Source organism: Malus domestica, chromosome 06 (assembly GCF_042453785.1).
Source record: "Malus domestica chromosome 06, GDT2T_hap1".
Classification (NCBI taxonomy): domain Eukaryota; kingdom Viridiplantae; phylum Streptophyta; class Magnoliopsida; order Rosales; family Rosaceae; genus Malus; species Malus domestica.
Window position 1 is genome coordinate 7,741,995 of NC_091666.1, and position 21,340 is coordinate 7,763,334.

The 21,340-nt window shown below is 36.9% G+C and overlaps 1 protein-coding gene and 1 long non-coding RNA gene across 2 annotated transcripts; one reads left to right on the forward strand and one right to left on the reverse strand.

Annotated features, from left to right (window-relative positions):
* Window positions 1-4,138: 4,138 nt before the first annotated feature.
* On the forward strand, window positions 4,139-4,525 carry LOC139196763 (uncharacterized). Its single transcript, XM_070823104.1, has one exon. The coding sequence runs from the start codon at window positions 4,139-4,141 to the stop codon at window positions 4,523-4,525; it is 387 nt and encodes a 128-aa protein (XP_070679205.1).
* Window positions 4,526-5,255: 730 nt separating this feature from the next.
* Window positions 5,256-18,182, reverse strand: LOC139197256 (uncharacterized). The gene is made up of 2 exons (XR_011582494.1): window positions 17,914-18,182; window positions 5,256-6,001 (listed from the first exon to the last, which is right to left on the reverse strand). It is a non-coding gene; the product is annotated as an uncharacterized lncRNA (long non-coding RNA).
* Between the last annotated feature and the right edge of the window lie 3,158 nt (window positions 18,183-21,340).

Genomic DNA, 21,340 nt, shown 5'->3' on the forward strand with positions numbered 1-21,340 from the left:
TGTACCCATATATTTAGTTTCTTGCCCATATTTTTAAACTTTTTTTGTACCCATAATTTTTTTTTAATCTTTTATTAATACCCATAATTTATTTATAATGTACCATTCATATATCTATATGTACCCATTTTTCATCAAAATGTACCAATTTGTTATATGTAAAATGTACTAACTTTTTTTTTTTATGTAAAATGTACCTATTTTTTAATGAACAAGCTAGGAGAAATTACACATAAAGTCAAATTACGACTATATTTTGGGGAGAGAAAAAGTTTTTTATTTATTTAATAGAAGAACAAAACATACCTATGTGGCAGATAATGTCATGGTTGTTTTTTTAATTGCTTTTGCATTTACAATTTTTCTCCTCTGTAATTGAAATATAGGTATCTATCTCCTTATTTGTATTGTTTCTTTATTTCTCCTCCTATTTCTTCTTTGGGCTCCTCTATCTCCTCCTTGTCATTCTACCCGTGACACTCTCTCTCTTTCTCTCTCTCCTCTTCCATCTTTGTCCTTCTCTTCTATTTCTTATTCATACTTATCTCTTTCCTCCTTTCTTTTTCATATTGTTCCCTACATTTATGAGTTTTTTCTTTTCTAAGCACCATTGGGATTTTAGTTTTTTAGTTTTTTATTTTAGTATTTTTTGAAAGTATTTGATTGTATTGACATTTACAATTTTAACCCCTCTATGTTTGAAGATAGGTTTTTGTGGAGCCAATAATAATCCCAAAAATCTACAGGGCAACACATGGACTTTTACTCAAGAAAGACAAGATTGCCCTCATTAAATGGGTAGGGTTCTTAAGCGTCCTCATGCGCAGTTTAGCGTCCCTAAAAGTTCAAGCAACGGATTGCAACTGCTCAAAGCTCCCCAACTTGTGGCAAGGAAAAGTCAAAAGTATTAAATGTAGGATTTACAATTAATCATATTTTTAATACATTCCCAACTGAAGATCATCTCTATCAAGTAAGTAATCCCTATTTCAACTAGTTAGGGATACTTCCACCATTATCCCAAGATATTATCTCCTAATTAATATCTTGGGAATATTCTTACCTCATTCATCCAACAGATGACACATCTTGACCAATAGGATGTCACCATGTGTAGGGAAAAACCCTAACTCCTAGGTTGGCCACATCCTCTTATAAATACCACAATCTCTACCAAATATTGGTAAGCTTTTCTATATATAGAAAACTTGTCAAGACTGAAGACGGGGAAAATTGTCTACCACAGTTTCTATCTCCTTTTCCCCTTCTCTTTCTCTTTTTTCTTTCCTCCTTCTTCATCGTCCATCTCTCTCTCCTACTTCTCTTCATATTTCTCTTTCGTCCTTTTCTTATTCGTATTGTTCTCTAAATTTATGAGTTTTTTTTTATGAGAGCCATTGGGATTTTATTTTTGGTTTTTGATCATAATATTTTTTGAAATTATTTGATTTTGAGGTTTTGTTGATTTTGAAACTGATTTTGCAGAAATGTTGAAATTTGGAAATTGATCTTGCAGAAGGGCATGAATTTTGAAACTAATCTTGTAGAATGCTAAATTTTACAACTAATCTTGCATAAATGCTGGAATTTTGAAACTGTTCTTGTAGAAGTGAAGAAAGTTTGAAACTAATCTTACAGAATTGCTAGAATTTTAAAATTGATTTTGTAGAAGTGCAGAAATATTGAAACTGATCTTGCAAAGTACAGAAAAATTTGAAACTGACATCAATTTTGGAGTTACGAATGAGTTAAATGCACTAAATTTCATTGTTTTAATTTCTAGGCATCCAATATCGAAATTACACATAAAAGAAGAAAAAACGAGATTTTGCGGTGCCTAGAGTAATTTCTACGTGCAAAAGGATTTGACGATCCGAGTCCAAACAACATGGCAAAATATTGAAGATGTGTTGAAGCAATGCGAATGGAGAGGATCGATAATAGAGAATTTGATAGAATGGGAAAGCTGTCCAAGTTATTCTAGGGGAGATCTAATTACAAGTATGTTATTATTTTACGTTTCTTTTTGTTTTTAAGAAGACCTAAGTCATTTAGGTTAGGGATTCTAAGCTTTGGTATTTATGTGCTTTAAAGAAAGCTTTTGTTGTGCTATAAGGATAATCAGCTGTGCAATAGAGCAAATTTGTATTTGGTAAATTTGTTTTGTAAAACTGTTGTGAGTTACAAAGGAGTGTCAAAGTGATTGATCAACTTTTATGTAGAAGTGTGGTGAATGTGTATATTGTCCATAAAGGACATGACTAGAAAAGTGTTGTTGGTTTGTTAAAAAAAAGTAGTCACACAAGATATAATTAGTCTTAAGAGAGCCCTCTTAGCATTTCCTTAACCATCAAGGCCAACCACCACAGACTCTCCCTATCTCTCAGCAATTACAATAGATTCTTAGCAAACCTACAACTCCTGAATCTCGTTAGCTTCAAGACATACCTATTGATGGCAGCCTCGACGAGATCTTATCTCCGAAACACAAACCTCGCTGACACCATCCTTCAATTTGAAAGGTCGTCGTCGAAGTCCTAGTTCCGAAATCTGAACCTCCCAACCGTCGATTTGAAGGACGAGAAGGTCTCTGATAGTCTTTAGGTTCAGGTCTTGATGCGATGAAGGGAAATAGCAGTGAGAAGGAGAAACAGAGAAGGGAGAAGAGAAAAGGTTGTCATTATTAAACTCCACTGTTCACTCCACCTCTTTTGAAAAAAACAGGTATTGAGAGCAACTCCACCCTTGGAGCCCTCCCCCCAAGCAATCCCCTATTCAATTCAACCTGTGAACAGTAACTGCCTTAATGAACAGTAATTGCCTTTTGCATCTCCACCGTTGCTCTTGAATAGCCCTGGCAATAGGCAATAAAATGTTATTAATTTTTTTTTTACAAAATAATACTAAATAAATTTATTTGTAATTTCGGATAAGATATTTTAAATCGTTCTCGTTGCGCCACTTGTCATTTACCCAAAACGACTATTATTGGTCATAGATTTCGATAAGATTTTTATCCAATGTCATTGTGCCACGTGTCGTTATCTTTTCAGAATCTTTAAGGATAGATTTCAATCAGGTTTTAAATCGTTCTCGTTGCGCCACATGTCATTATCCGAAAAGATAATTATTGGTGATGGATTTCGATAAGATTTTTATCCAATGTCATCGTGCCACGTGTCGTTATCTTTTCAGAATCTTTAAGGATAGATTTCAATCAGGTTTTAAATCGTTCTTGTTGCGCCACATGTCATTATCCGAAAAGATAATTATTGGTGATGGATTTCGATAAGATTTTTATCCAATGCCGTCGTGCCACGTGTCGTTATCTTTTCAGAATCTTTTAAGATAGATTTCGATCAGATTTTTAACGAATGACGGCATGCCATGTGGCACTATCTACAACTTAATCATTTCAGAATCCTCCATATAATCCATCATCCATCCTTTTAAATCTCACACTAATTTTCTCAATATCTCGATCATTATTCATAGTTTCTGCTTCCTTCTTCACCAAATCAAAATCTGTATCATTATTCATAGTTTCTACTTACAATGTCTTCTTCTTCAAGCATGATGTGGGAAATCGATCAAGAAGAGGAAGAATTGTTTAACCAACCTGAAGGAATGTTCAATCTCTATATAGCCCAAAATGAGAAGGAAGAGGATGAGGAGCGGAGAAAGAGAGATGACGAAGCAAATATGGCCAGAGACTCACATTCCCGTTGAGTCATCCAAGCTGTGGCTCAGATATGCAAGCCCACCCGTTCCGGAAACCTTGATAGAAGCAGGCAACAATGAGGTGTGGAGCTGTTGGACGATTATGTTGTCCATAATAGTGTATTTCCTGATACGTACTTCAAACGTCGTTTTAGAATGGAACAACATTTGTTCAACAAAATCATGATTGCTGTTTGCAAATTCTTACTTTGTGCAAAAGAAGGATGCTTGTGGTGCTATGGGTCTCCTTCCCGAGCAAAAAATTACTACTGCGCTGCGGATGCTTGCGTATGGAGCATCTGTATACCAAGTGGATGTAGCGAGGATGGGGAAATCAACCATTCTTGAGTACCTGATGAGGTTTTGTGGAGCAATCGAACCTATCTACACCGCATAGTACCTCCGGAAACCTACTCACATGGACTTGGAAAGGCTTCTGAAGAAGGCTGAGATTCGAGGTTTTCCAGGAATGATTGGGAGCATTGATTGTATGCATTCGACGTGGAAAAACTGTCCAAGTGCATGGCAAGGCGCTTATGGAGACAGAAAAGCAGCAAAAAGTATCATTTTCGGGGCAGTGGCATCTTTTGATACATGGATTTGGCACGCCTTTATCAGGGTTCCGGGAGCTCAAAATGACCTCAACGTCCTTGCCCAATACACAGTGTTCAACGATGTCCTGCAAGGAAAGGCACCAAAAGTCACGTATGAGGTCAACGGACGTATGTACGACGGGCCATACTACCTAGCTGACGACATTTACCCAAGGTGGTCAACATTTGTCAAAATAGTGCCATGTCCGTGAAGTGCAAAGGAAAAATACTTTGCAAGGTGTCAAGAGGGGTGCAGGAAGGATGTGGAGCGTTGTTTTGGTATCCTCCAAGCTCGCTGGGCAATCATCTGGGGTGCTGCCAGATTGTATGATGTAGAGTCGCTTCGATCCATCATGATGACATGCATCATTCTTCACAACATGATTGTGGAAGATGAGTACGATTATGAAGCCGTTGATGAATATGAGCCAGACACGATGAACAATTCAAGAACACGTATATATTGTGCTCATGACGCCACCGATGAGCCCGTGCAACATGAGCCATTAGAAAGGGATGAATGTTACAATGAAAGGGTCATTCAACGATATACTGCATTTCAAAGGCCAGACATGCACAATGCCCGGCAAAATGACTTGATAGAGCACCAGTAGGCATTGAAACAAGCTGAAGATAATTAAGTTCATTTAGTGTGTTTTTTATTATTTGGTATGTTTATGTTATTTTATTTGGTGTGTTTTATTTTAGTTCATTTAGTGAGGTTTTTATTATTTGGTGTGTTTATGTAATTTTATTTGGTGTGTTTTATTTTAGTGAGTTTTTTTATTATTTGGTGCGTTTTATTTTAGTTCATTTCGTGAGTTTTTTATTTGGTGTGTTTATGCCATTTGAATAAAGACTCTCTTATAGTATAAATATATTACCATATTAAATAAATTTACTCTCACTTTAAATAAAGTACTAAATTCAATGAATTGGAAAAAACATAAAATACTCAATTCAATAAATAATAAATTACAACCCAAGGTGATTGGAAAACTATGGGCTCCGATTACAAAAAGTACTCTATTCATCATCACTTAACCAATTTGTGGTGCTAGGACTATCTCCTCTTGCTCTCACTTCTCTTGCACGCCTCCTACGCACCACATCCTCTTTCTCCGACTTCCAAAAATATTTAGAATTTGGAGACTTTCCTTCTAAAGGCGTGTTCATAATCTCACGATCTCGTTGAGCCATTCTTTCTTCTCTAACTAGTTCCCTTTCTTGCCTAAGTAGCTCTCTTTCTCTCTGATTAGCTTGAAATTCTCTCTCAACAGCTGCAACTTTTTCCTCCTCTCTAGCCTTATTAGCCTCAAATTTCGCCATTTACCGCGCCAAAGTCAATTCACTATGGCGAGTAAGTTCTTCCATGTACTTTGCATAATCATGCTTGGAAGCACTTCCTTTTCTCTTTGAAGACTTCTTACCTTGAGGCCTAATTGGATAACGGGTCGAACCCGACGCTTGTTCAGGGATAGGCATTTCGGGCACTTCTTCTGCATCATCTTCATGCGAGCCATTATCAGGTGTAGAGTATAGCGGGGTGCTATTCATGACAACTTATGGACCGACAAGCACAACTCTGAATTTAGGACAATCTTTGACAATATTCCAACATTCCCACCGGTTGAATGATTTTTTTTGGTTTTGGTTTTGGCACCATACCAAGCTTGTGCTTGAATTAGCTACACAATGGGGGAGAAGAAATAATTATAATCAAAGTAGGTAACAAATAAATAATACAAACAAATAATTATAATTAAAGTAGGTAACAAATAAATAATACAAACAAATAATTACAATTAAAGTAGGTAACAAATAAATAATACAAACAAATAATTACAATTAAAGTAGGTAACAAATAAATAATACAAACAAATAATTACAATGTAAATTTGGGTATAGTACAAACAAATAAATAATATATTGTTACCTGATCCATATAATTTTCCCCACTTCGAAGATTACTACTAGCTTGTGCCAAGGCGTCTCTCCAAATAGTAAATGATTGGCTAAGTAATTTCCAACGACTAGACATCGATTCTTTGGTTCTACTCCCACCCATTTTCTCAAGATAATTGGTATGAATAAGACTCCACATTTCTCACAACTGCATCTCATTACCCGTATGCAAACTATGAGTAACTTCAACCCAGCTAGTACACAATGCAACATCTTCAAGAGATGTCCAATTCGTACTTGTATCAGTAGTCATTATGTTGAAAAAAATTGGATTGAAACTTTGAGAGAAAGATAGGAATGTGATTGAAAGTAGTTGAGAACATATGAGATTGTGGTGTAAAGTAGATGATAGTGAGAAGGTATTTATAGAAAAGTAGAAACATTTTTTTTTTTAATTTTCAGATATTTTTTTTCAGATTTTTTACAATTTTTAAAATTTTTTTATTCAAATAATTAATATCTGCCATTGGATTTAAAAAATTGAATTCCAACACTCCAGATTGTGCCATGTGTCACAACGGTAATTTTTCTTAATTTTAAAACTATTGTTTTTAATTTATAAAGCAGATTAACATCAACCGTTGATCTCAGATCGAACAGTTGATATTAAATCAGCTTTTTTTATTACCGTTGGAAATCGGACGGCTTGCATTAAAGAGCCGTTGGGATCGAATGGACCGTGGAAAGCCACGTGGCTTCCCAACGATCACTGTGTGCGGGTCATTCACTCTAAAAACGTGTCGGCTGATGCGCCCCCACGCGCGCGTGAGGGGCACGTGCCTGACACAAAAAAAAAAAAAAAAAAAAGGACCGATGCTAGGCATGGCATCAGCCTGACGTCACAGCCCTCGGGCTGAAGGCCTGGCAATCCCTCACGGGCCTAGCCCTCAGGCTGCCCAATGCTAGAGCCAAACCCACCAGCCCTCGAGCCCTTTCCTCTCGCCTGTCCACCGAGCAAGGTCCAACGGTGGACTTGCTCTGAGAAGCAAAGTTTTACCACGTCTACTTTTCTGATTATTTTGACCAAAATTTTGCAAAAAAAAAAAAAAAAAAAAAAAACCACTAATTTTTTACACTTATCAAACACATTTTAGACCCCAAATTTTTGTTTTGTAACTGCTTTTTAAAAAATTTAAGCAATCCCAACCCTATACTTGGTTAGGCTTTCGAAGGCTCTTACGAAGATTCATTCTCCTTGTGAGATTAGTCAGCCACCAAATAGACACTAGTCTTTTACAAGGATTGCGGCATAACAAGGATTTTCTAGGTTTTTCTTTGCTAGGGCTACAATGTAGCCTGATCATTTACATTTAATTTTTTTTGGGCATTGTTATTATCAAGTTCTTATCCGTAAGGATGTAGGTTGATCATGAATATTAATTTTCTTTTGGTATTATCATTATCAAGTTTTTTATTCGTATTGAGTATCTTTTACTATTCATAATACGTTTATTTTTATTTAGAAGATTGATCACTATATAGGTCTTATTAAATTCATTTGATGCAAGTTAGAGTAGATGTCATGCTTAACTTGGGTTTTAGCTTCTTGGAAACAATACTATGAATTCCTATTTATAGATGTCATGAAATTAGGTTTTGTGTGGCAAAGGATTTCCATAGAGCTTAATGTATTCTTACTTATTTAAATTTGTCTAGATGTTATAGAGGGTTCATATCAAGGATACTTTTGATGCAACCAAATACCATGACCATTGAAGAATTTAAGAAAACTCGATCATGAATACTGGGGAATTACTTGTTCATAACATATAAACGAGATTAAGTATAATTGGTTGCGGTAAACTCAAATGAGCTTAGTCTTGTTTTCTTATGTTTTCAATGTCTTATTTCCATGCATTTAATCGCATGCTTTATTTAATTTTTAGTTTAATTCAAGATCTCATATCTTTTCCATTAAAACTTTTCAATTATAATTTTTCTCAGTTTAGCTAGTAAGACTTTTAGAATCAATTTAATCAATGTAGGACGATATCCGTGCTTATATGTTATACTATCACCTAATTTGTATATTTGTGAGCACTAAAATTCGAGACTTAATGAGATTAATTATGGATTTCTAATTTTTACACTACTAATCTTGCAAAAGTGCATGAATTGTGAAATTGATCTTGCAGAAGTACAGAAAATTTTGAAACTGATCTTGCAAAAATTAGTATTTACGAATATAAACTAGTTTGTAGTTTTTTTAGATATGTAGTTTTGGACAGGTCTATTTGGGAAGGGGGCATGGCTGAAATTTTAAAATTTTGGTTGATTGTTTTTGGGCTAGGTTTGTTGTAATTTGGGCTTTTGTCTCTCCTTCAAATGATTCAAAGTTAGTGGAGTGAATTGTATTTTGTGTTTTTGTCTCTATAGCGCTCTCTAAAATTAGTCCTCTTTTTTATTATAATGTACCCATATTTTGTAATAAAATATACTCTTTCAAAATTTAAAAGATATCCATATTTAAAAGTAAAAATAAATATTTTATTTAAAAATAAATAAAAGATCTAATTAGATTTCACACCATTCAAATTTGAGGAAAAAAAAACTAAAAATTGTTATAAACTTCTTATTTAAGTGTGATTGTGTAAATCCTAGATTAGATTTAATTCTAGTTATTTTTCCTTATTAGGACTTGTATTCCTTGGAGGAGAAGGATTCTTCCCTCCTTTATTACTATAAATAAAGGCACTGTGTAGGGGGAATAACACAATATCTTCACAACCCTACAAACACATCTCTCTCTATTCTCTCTCTGTGCCGTTGGCCACATCTCACTGTCAGTTAAATATAGGCCACAACACATTATCAGCACGCTCCTACCGTTGCACTTAGGAATCTGACATGGAAGTTTTCTACATCAAACCAGTTCATTAATATCATCACGCAATCAGGTTCTTTCAAAACAACGGTTTTTATCTCGATATTTTTGCTGCTCTAATAGCATGAACATTCACCATAATGCATGACCCAACTTTACGTTTTTTTTTAAATTTTAGATTCTACATAATGTATGCCTTATATTCATAATTATTGAATTATGTGAATTTGATATTACCATGAATTGTATCAAATATATATCCATGCATTAAACTATTTATATGAATACGCATTGAATTAATCTGGAAATTGAAAAAATTATTAAAATATGGATTAGGGTTTTGTTCTAACTCCACCGTGTGAGTCGCGGCTGGCGAGCCACCAAGTTATTGAACCATCAGCCCTAGGCCTACAGCCTGAGTAGCTGAGCCAAGCCAAAAAACCATAGAACTGAAGCCGAGGGCTCCTGGTTTTGAAACCCAGAAAAACTCAACGCCTCAATGACATTTCCACCATCACAGGTGGGCCTGCAGCCCAACCTCAACCTTGGGTCACCGTCACGACGGCTTGAAGCTTGTCCACCGACAAAGATTCACCAAAATTCCTTCGAATCTTGTCGACTTTTTTGAAATTTCAATTTGAATTTCTAGGGTTTTTTGGTTGAAATGTTGAGATTTCAAAATCTCTGTTCGTAATCATGGTCGAAAACACCCAATAAGGGTACCTCAAGTCTTCCTGTCCAAGATTTGGCCACCTGTAGTGGCGATGCCAGTCATCTTCTCCGGTCGAAAGCCCTGAGCTCTGCTAGGACCTCTTGGTCTAAGCCCGATACCAATTTTTGGGCCTGGCCGCTCGGGCTGAAAGAAAAAAATATAGGTTTCTTTTTTCTTTTAGGCTCACTACTGTAAGCCCAAACCCTCATCTCGAGCCACTTATGACACCAGCCTAATTGGGCCTCGGTGTCCCCATGTCCCTGCTGTAGTGGAACCTAGCCCACACGGTTGTTGTGAATTTTCTGTGATGTGACACAACGAATCCCAGTCTCGCTGGTGCATCCGTGCTCCCCACCGCACATGATCAGCACCCTCGCCTGGGCCTATTTTGGGACCGAATTTCCTTGGTAGCTCGTTTACTACCTTGGGCCTGAAGCATTTTGGCCTGATCAGCCCATTCCAGCCCAAATTTGGGTTTGGAACTCACGGTATTAATTTGCTCAGCCCACCTGTGGGCTTTTAGCCAATATTTTTAGGCCCCGAGATTAATTGTTTATTTTTTTTAGACAATTTGGGATTTATACTTTTTCACCCACACTTTAATTTTGGCCCAAAGTCTAAATAATTAATTCAATTATTATAATTCTAAGACCTGAAGTTCTATTTGCATATTTTCTTGTTGCATATTTTTGTATATATTTGTGTTTGTCTCCAGGAACATATGAACCTGAAGTTCATAATTATTTAAAACCTGAAGTTTCTAGAAACATGCCTTGCTTGAAAACCTGAAGTTTTCCTTAAAAACATGACCTATGAAAACTTGAAGTTTTTTCATGTAAATTTAAACCAATACATATCTATTAGAACATGAATGTTCTACTCCTATGTGAATGGATTGATTTTTCTCCATTGCACTAACCACATTCTTATCCATTTATTTTGTGAGAGGAACATGTTGAATTTGAACAAACTCGACTTCACCGCTTTACAGGTCTCTGGAAGGAACTACCTCAACTCGACTTCACCGCCATTGAAGATGAGATTGACAACTTGGTTGGTGAAGCTGAGAAAGCCACTGCCATGATCTTCATCGAAGATGTATTCATGACACACATTAAACTAAGTACCTTGCTAAGGAAGATCCACGAGCACTTTGGGTCACTTTGGTTGATCGTTTTGATCACCGAAAGGACATCTTCTTGCCTGAAGCAAGACATGACTAGCAACATCTACGCTGCCAAGACTTTAAGTCTGTGAAAGAATATAATTTTGAAGTTATTGACTGAAAAGGATCTCCTGGAGAAGACCTATTCGACATTCTTTGCTACCAATATTGTCTTGTAACAACAATATAGGGCTCAAAAGTTCACTAGGTTTTTTTATTTGATCTCTATTTTACTTCTCGCTGAAAAGTAGAATCATTTGTTGATGAAGAGTCATTAAGCTCAACCTACTGGGGCGATTGTTGTGCCTGAAGCACACTATAGCATGAACCAACGCCCAAAACGCCAACATATGCATGGTAGGGGCGGTCAGAAGCCACTCTGTCATGGTCAACAGAGCCAAGGCCCACCTAAAGGAGGAAATTGAGCCTAGAAGTACCCTAACTTAGCTTACAAAGCCTCAAACTTCAAAAATAAAGGTAAAGCACCTGAAACCATGGATGTGAACATGTGCTACCGCTGTGGTTCAAAGGACCATTGGTCCCATGTTTGAATCAAACTTCGTGCAAGTGGATGAACCAGAGAGTACCAAGATAGAGGTTTCTGACTTTTAGGAGGATACCACCCCTATGGAAGATTAGAATCTTAGACATGAACTATTTTTAGTTGAATCTAGAACCCTGGGGGCCAAACTCCACCTAGTGGCTGAACCCCCCCTTGTTTTTTGGTTTAATTTTGCACAATTTTCCTTTATGTTTGGATTATTTGTTGGTGATTTGTTTTTTTTTTTTAATTTTTGGATATTAAGTTTTTATTAATTCCCATCCTCGAATACCTAAATTATATTGAAAGGATTTTTCTTAGAACTTTTATGCATGTGACCGATTCAAATTAATTTTTATTTTTAGGTATGACTAGTGGGAATGTTAGTTGTCTGGTAGATAGTGCAACCATGCACATCGTTTTACGTGAACACATCTATTTCACTAACTTCATACCTAAGAATGCACCTTTGACAACCCTCTCAAGGCCATCCAACTTGATCGAAGGCTACAGTAAGGCATGTATAATGTTGTCCAATGGTACAATCTTGACCATTGATGAGGCACTCTATTCTCCACGTTCCGGAAAAAAATGTTGTTAAGTTTCAAGGACATTAGAGATAATAAGTACCATGCTAAAACCTATGTAGAAAATGGAGTTGAATTTATGTGCATCACTTCCTACGAATATGGCCAGAAGCTTATTTTAGAGAAGATGGAGCATATCCCAAGTGGTCTGTATACTACAACCATACGCCTTATAGAGAGCCACTATGTGGCCGGCCCTACCTTAGAGACTGTGCACAAAATTACACTTTAGCATGATCGTTTAGGACACCCTGGACAAGCAGCGATATGCTGTATCCTCAAATCATCACACGGGCATCTACTAACCCGAAATTTAGGTTCGATTCAAGGAATCGCATATGGAACCTGCTCAATGGGAAAGTTTATTATTAAGGCTTCTTATGACAAGATTTGCTCAAATCCTTATATTTTTCAACAAAGGATTCAGGGGGATATTTGTGGACCGATTCACCCTTCTTGCGAACCATTTAGAAATTTTATGGTTTTGGTTGATGTTACCACACATTGGTCACAAGTGTGCTTTTTGTCCATAATGAATGCTGCATTCTCCAAACTGTTGGCTCAGGTTATCAAGCTCAAGGTTCACCACCCTAATTATCCGATCAAATCTATTCGATTGAATAATGCTAGAGAATTCACATTTAAAACTTTTGATAACTATCGCATGTCAGTTTGAAGTTGAACATCCAATACCCCATGTTCACACCCATAACAGCCTGGCAGAGGCATTCATTAAGCATTTACAAATGATTGCTCGATCGTTGGTCATATGTACCAAGCTTCCAATCGCTGCTTAGGGCCATGCAATATTGCACACAACCATGTTGGTTCGCCTGAGGCCTATTGTGACCGAACCATATAACACACTTCAATTGGTTACTAGATATGAACCTGACATATCGCATCTGCGCATTTTTGGTTGTATGGTCTATGTGCTTATTTCACCGACCTTATGTACAAAAATGAGGCCTCAGCAAAGGATGGGAATCTATGTCGGATATGATTTTCCTTTGATCATTCATTACTTAGAACCTTTGATAGGCGATCTGTTTACCACTCATTTTGTGAATTGTCACTTCCATGAGACAATCTTCTCATCGTTAAAGGGAGATAAGAATGTCAACGTTCCTGAAGAACAACACAAATTATCTTTGATGACTCCCACTTTGTCTCATTTAGATCCCCGCACCGCTCAGTCTGAAACTAAAAATGCAGTGCATATTAGATCTCTAGAGCATAGCTCAGAGCATGCCAGATGCTTTCATCGATCTAGCACGAATGACAAGATCATATATTCTAGTTGGGAATGTGCCTACAAAGATGGATGTACCAAATGTACAACAAACGTCCCTCCTGGAAGCCCGAGATGCCACTTTGGTTGATCTATATACATTAGCGGCTAGCCAATCATCTGCCCCTACACACAACCGTGGCAGACCACTTAGTTCAAAGAATTCACACCTGCAGAAAATGAAACCCATGACACATGCCCATAAAAAGCCTACCATGAATCCGACTATCGCCTACTCACTCTATCCAACTCATGAGGAAATTCTAGATTACGAAAACATCCTTGAAGAGATGAATCTACCTCCCAAGAATTGTGAGATCTCGGTTCATTATGCTAGCTTGGATGATGTTTGGTGTAGAAATAAGATGATCATCGACGATGCATTAGCATATGCAATAGCTATTGAGATCATGTTGAGCGATGACATTGATCCTCATTTTGTTGATGAATGTCGACGTAGAATTGATTGGCCAAAATGGAAACAAGCAATCCAAGTCGAACTCGATTCGCTTGCGAAACGTAAGGTGTTTGGACTTGTAGCTCCTACTCCTCCACATGTGAAACCCATTAGCTACAAGTGGTTTTTCGTTCTGAAGCGTAATGAGAAAAACGAAATTGTGCATTACAAAGCTCATCTTGTTGCGTAAGGCTTCCCACAACACCCCGAGATTGACTATGACGAAACTTATTCGACCATTATGGATGTGATTACTTTTCGCTGCCTTATCAGGTTGGTAGTTTCTAAAAAACTAAGTATGCAGCTGATGGACGTAGTAACTGCGTATCTCTATGGGGATCTTAATACAAAAATTTATATGAAAGTTCTTGAAGGATCAAATATTTCCAAACCCTGGAACACGCTCTCAATTCGGTTGAGGTGTTCACTTTAAGATTTGAAGCAATCCAGAAGAATGTGGTATAATCGTTTGAGTGAGCATTTGACTAGTCAGGGATATGTGAACAACGAACAATGCCCTTATGCATTAATTAAAAAGTCACATTCCAGTTTTTCTATTGTTGTAGTATATGTCGATGACATGAATCTCATCAGAACTCCTGAAGAGCTCCACAAAACTGTCGCACACCTGAAGTCGAAATTTGAGATGAAAGATCTAGGAAAGACTCTATACTATCTCAGTCTCAAGATAGAGCACCGTTTGGATATAATCTTAGTACATCAATCAAACTACACCCAAAAGGTGTTGTGCCACTTTAACGAGGATAAAGCAAAGCTTTCGAGCACTTATATGGTCGTTCGATCGCTAGATTCAAAATGAGATCCCTTATGTCCGAAGGAGGATGATCAATAGATTTTGGAGCCTGAAGTTCCTTATCTAAGTGTGATAAGTTCTTTTTTGTACTTAGCTCAATGCACAAGACTCGACATCTCCTTCGCTGTTAATCTTTTGGCAAGATATAGTAATGCATCAACATGCAGACACTGGACTGGTGTTAAAGACGTTTTTCACTACCTTAAGGGTACCACAGATCTAGACTTGTTCTATCCCTACAAATCCTCGAGTGATGTCGTACCCCTTTATCTTGAGTCGATTCTCGCCTTATTGGTTATGCCAACGCTTGATACTTATCTAATCCCTACAAGACATGTTCTCAAACGGCTTATGTCTTTACCGTTGAAGGCACCACAATCTCCTGGAGGTCAACTAAACAGACCTTAGTTGCCACTTCGTCTAACCATGCTGAAATTCTTGCCTTACACGAAGTAACTCAAGAATGCTTTTGGTTGTGAGCAATTGTGGGCCATATTCGAAGCTCTTGCGATCTTTACCTTGTTGTTGACATCCCAACAAAGATCTATAAAGACAATGCAGCATGCATCGAATAGCTCAAGAATGGTTACATCAAAGACGACAACATTAAACACATCGCGCCGAAGTTCTTCTTCTCACATCAACAACAAGAGCATAAGAAGATTGAAGTCACGCAAATCCATTCACAAGACAATTTAGGCGACCTCTTCACCAAATCACTACCGAAGGTGAGTTCAAGAAGCTTGTTTAAGGAATTGGTATGCGTAAACTTTTTTAGTGTAACATTGTTTGTTCTCTTTGGAATTGTGTCAAACCCAGGGGGAGTATCTTGAAGTATACTTGCTTGATCTTAATGTACTATTTTTCCTTACAATTAGGAGCATATTTCCCATTGGGATTTTGCTACATAACGAGATTTTGGTGAGGCACCCACCTTAGGTTGATCATATCACTAATGATTTCGCATAGACGTTTCATTTGACTTTGCATTTCTCACACATGTTTCCTTAGCCTATGGGTTTTTGTCCCTACTCGGGTTTTACCATAGCCTTAGGGTTTTTGTGAGACTTAGTTCCATATGCAATTTCCTAAGACTTAGTTCCATATGCAAGTTCCTACCATATTTGAGAATAGTGTGTTGCCAAAATCAGTGCCAACGAATCGACTTCCTCAACCCTACATGATGTTGAATCGACTTGAGTATTTACATACTCAAGGGGGAGTGTTATAAACTTCTTATTTAAGTGTGATTGTGTAAATCCTAGATTAGATTTGATTCTAATTTTTCTTCCTTATTAGGATTTGTATTCCTTGGAGGAGAAGGATTATTCCCTCCCTTATTACTATAAATAAAGGCAATGCGTAGGGGAAATAACACATCCTCTACACAATCCTACAAACACATCTCTCTCTATTTCTCTTTGTGTAGGCGGCCCCCTCTCCAAGTCAGTTAAATATAGGCCACATCAAAATCCTTATCTACTTAAGCATTAAAAATATATTTTGCAACTCTTGAAAATTTAAGCCATATCATTATGCACAAAAATAATATATAAACATGTATATATATTAACTACACATTTTTCTTATTTGTTTCACAAGTCTTAATTAAGAAATATGAACCTATCCTATAAATTAAGATCGAAAAATCTACTAAGTCGCTTGTAATTACCACCCAATATTATAGGTTGAGTTTACAGTTTTAATTATCTTGGAAACAAATATTTATTTTTGAAAAAATTGGTCCAGACATTTTTTCCAAACACATTTCCATTTTGTTTTTCATGCTACATCCAATTAAACGCAAGAAAAAAAATAATAATTATGTGCAAAGGCTTAAACAATCATATAGTACTCATGCATATAATAGGCCTTTCATTGGGATTAAATTTGAGTTTTAGACAATGTGCTCGACAAGTGGGCCTTTGTAAGTGTGGCCAGGTCAAATCCGGGTGGGGTGACAGCGCTAAGATTTAAAAAACTGACCCTTTTGACACCCAAAGTGTCTCCTTAAAGATTTTTCCTAAACACCACATCAAGTAAGAGGTGATCATTAGTGAACCCCAATCCATGTTTGATGAACATCCCAAATGTGGAGCATTTTCTTAAATGCAATGCTCATAATAAGCCCAACAACAATATTCAATCATTCATAATTAAATAACAAAGAATAAACAATCATATATAAATTAATTAGAAGATAATCACTTTGATAATCAATTTAAAATAATTAATACGGAGATAATCTCTTAAATAATCAATCCACATTAATTAAAGAGATAATAGGAGATAATCTCTTCGTAATTCTAATTCTAATTTGATAATCAGGATAATATGAAAATCAAATCAACTAATTAGAATTAATCTCATAAAATAATATTCTACAATAGAATATTTTTCTCCATTTAAATGCTCAAGTCTCAAAAGGAGCAATTAAATGATATAATATCTCGTTTAAAATACTTAATCGAGACGAGTAATTTAAACTGACACAATATCTCAAAATATTAGAGATTATCTTCCTCCTAGAAATCTGAAATCCCAGATTTAGAATTTCATAAGGCCAATATCCCAAGACTGTATCTCCCTCGATATACATCCACTTGATACGTATATTATACCATTGGAAAGATCAGGTTACGAGCTACTACTTCTATTTCAAGAACAAATTCCAAAACTTGACTCTAATAGCATGAAAAAGAGCTCCCAAATCTGAACATAAAATCGCGTTTTTTTTTTCTTTCTGCAATGTTTCTGCAGAAATCCCAGATTTCACAGATTCGCTAAGGTATGTTTGCGAAGTAATATCTTCTTCAATACTCGTCCAAATGACATATATTTTATATGGTTTTAAATCTTATATGGCCAACTACAAACCCCAAGCAAAAACCTACAGAAAAATCAGCTCCATGTGCCCTAAATTCAGACCGCAATACGGCTGAAAAAACTAAAATTTTCAAGAAATCACAAAACTAGGGTTCGCGATTTCTCTCAAACCGTGGCACATATTTGCACGAAGTTTTGAGGGAATGATTCTCACACATAGGATAACATATTTCTCAAAAGAAATCCTCAAAAAATGCAATGAATGAAAACGTAATTTTTTTGGGTTTATGTAACCATGGTGGATATTGTGGTTTTCGCAATTTACATCGAATTGTAAGGCAAGGAACGAGCCTTATGGCTCTGATACCATTATTGGGAATTTGTACTAATAATATAAGGAATTCGATATAGGACATACCTTGCGGAATTAACGAATTCTGGATCGTCGTCTAGTTCCTACGTACCCTTGCACGAACCAAGAAGGAGAGCATCATCAAAGGGAGGATTTAGTTGCATCTAACCCCATTGGATTGCCTACATACCTTATGCCAATGCACAGGGATCAAACTGTCGTAGTTCTTAGCATCCTTATCCTAGGGCAAAGGTGATACCCTAGAGGCTAAACTAAGAGAGAAAAAGATTACTGAGAGTGGAGAGCATTATCTCTCCTCTCTAGAGCTAAGAGAATTATTTTTGTTAGTGTGTTTTCTCCTTTCCCAAAGCCCTCATTATATAGTGGCTAGCAGGTAAGAGAGAAAAGGGAAATGTTAATGTCGAACAAATACCACGCATCGATAACACACCCTAAATTGGGTGTATAAATTCTACATGAACTAACAATTTTATTTTTTTTTATTTTTATTTTTTGGAAATTGCAGTCCAACTTCAACTGGAACAAGCGGGACAAAGGTTATGCCAATTACATCGGCCAAGTGTGGAGCCTCAGGCTTAAGGAGTGAAAGTACGAGCTGCATAAGTACTGTGACAGTTGGTCGAGACTTGTGGCAGCACTTCTAGAACCACCCCTGAAGTTTATAAAGAGGGTGGCCGAGTGGGAGTGGCTTTCCACTCATTGTTTGAAGTATTGTAAGTCACCTACGAGTCAGAACCACCTAATGTGGTCTGTACGATAGGCTGTTACTTGCCTTGGATCCAAGGTGAGTGTGTGGTGCGGGAGGTGAACGATCACATGAAGGCTAGTCCTGGCCTCGGGTAGAGCACTAACACCGGGGTGCAGGATAATGAGCACTACATGCCTCTACGTATAACCATGACCAATGCAACCACTAACATCATACAGTACTCACCTGAAACTTACCTAGCCTCCGCAGCATATACAAGAGTTTGCATATACATACCAATGCATATAATAAAATGAAATGCAAGCATGACATAGCATTTAAAAATGGAAATCCACATAAAAAAATTTCTGGGAAAAATAGAAAACATATATATGTATATTTAGAAAACCAAAAGCCCACTCACCTGGAGTCCGCATTACAACTCCCTAGCACAAATATCAAGGCGTCACGAACGATTGGCGCCTAGAACAATTATCAAATCATGTCTTAGAATTCTTATCAATAGAACATATAACTTACATATCCTATTCGTGAAGATCCATATGTCAGATTCCCGATTCGTAAGTTTCTAATATCCTCAAATATTACGTAGTATAACGTATCAAAGTTTGGTGACGACCCAATGGTCGAATCGTCGATTGCTCTAATAATCAAGCAGCAGACCTTAATGGAACTACGTTCAAATGATGGAAATTCGTCAATCGGACTTCACCAAGGGAATCATGGTATTCAAATTTAGCCTAGGAAGTTCAGGGGACATCTTGGCCCACGCACCGCCGCAAGTGGCGGTTGGCCGCCCTGACTCACCGAAAAAATCAACTATTTCTAAAAATTCTCAAATTTCATAGAAATGAAGATCTCAACGAGTAGAACAAGTTTTATACCTGTGACTAAGGCCACTTTGGTCGGGAAAAGCCTCAATTTCATGAAAACCCGTCGGAAACCCTTAAAATTGGGTAGTTGTTGATTTGCCACCAAAACGAACTCTGATGCCTCCACCAAAGCTTAGGCCTTGCTCCTAGGGTTGAGAGGAGTCTTTTGGTGGTGATCATCGAATGTGAAACTCACCGAAGTCACCGGAAAAGGTTAAAAATGTCGAATGCCTCCGTGGGTTTATGGCTTCGATTTGTGAATTTGGGTAAGAAATTTGGAAATCTAACACTACAGAGATGTAGGGATCGTCAAGGGATTTCCATGGATACCAAGATCACCCAAAATAGAGTTCGTACGAATGAGATATAAGTAGGTCAAGTTGGCGAGTAGGGTAGAGAAATCGGGTTTGGCCTGTTCTCTCATTCTCCCTTCCCTCATTTCCCTCATTTCTCTCTTCTCTGATTGGTCACCCTTTCCTCTCCTTTTCTGATTAGTCTGGTTCCTCCCTCCTTTCTCTCATTTATATTTCATCTCTATCGCCCAACACTTCTTCCTTTTAATCTGGGCCACACATGTGGCTTTCCAGATTTTTCTTAAAAAAATCTGGAGTTTTCTTGAACTCAATTAATATACTAAAATGCCCCCAATTGTAAACGTTAATAACTCCAAATCACAATCCGCTTGCACCCACACGTCCGTAGTGACAAGTACTACGAGGATACGCCAACAAAATGAACCTTACATGATGTGACACGACAGTCAACAAAAGTCAACACTTTGTCTCGAAGGGCATTTTCGTAAATTCATTTTTAAAATTATAAAAATTATAATAATTGGGGATTGGTAATTACATAAGCCTATAATATATAAGAAAATAAGGGATACAAAGTTAGATTATCAATTATAATTTAAACCATAATTATTGTAATGATATTATAATTGAAAAATATGAATAAATATTTACATAAATTCCATTTGCGATCTCATTGCCATAATTGGCGTGCATCTCCCAAACCACCACCTTCAGGAACTTTTCCACAACCTCCCACATGTTCCTTGACCCGGTAAAGAACCGAAGTGATGATCGTACGACTTCTTCTCCTGGTTTCCTTTATTTGCCACTAATTTTTTCAGTCCATTACAAAAATATTAATTCAACGTAAGTAAAAAATAATAAAAATTAAATTAAAATATAAATATAAATAAAATTTGATTACTTGATACTTTTCACTCTGAAACTTCACGTGATCGTAGCACTTAAGCTATTTATTTACACTCATCCTGTCGTACATACCACATTAGGTGGTTCCAACTCGTGTGCAAGAATTGGTTAATGAGCTATAGGTTTAGCCGTATAGGTCACGTTAGGTGACTCTGGCTGACATATCATTTTACATTGATTTATTTCACCTGGCTTACTTATTTCATTGTTGAGATACTTGACATGGCATATACTTGGTTTTCACTACTCTCGAGCATGATTTCTATATATGTAAATATTATTATTTTTTAGGAAATTATACAGGTTTTACAATGATGGATTATAACGTTTTCAAAAGGTTTTTATTTAAAAACTTTATTTTTCAGGCCCACTCACCCTTGTTTTTGTGCCCTTCCAGGTTTTAGCTATTGAAAGTTCGTATCGACGAGGATTCGTGACGAATCTCAGTATAGGTGGCTACCTTCGAGGGTATGATCCTTACCCATACTACTGTACTTTACTTATGCTCTGACGTCGAGTGTGAAATGGGTTCATCCTCGCTCACAGCGCACTCTTATCTTTAAGTGCTTTTAGGTTTTAATTTATTCACATTTTCCACATCATTATACTTTATGGCTTCGTCACCTTCCAAGTGTCGGCCAACACGGCTCGATTTGGAGTCCTAATGG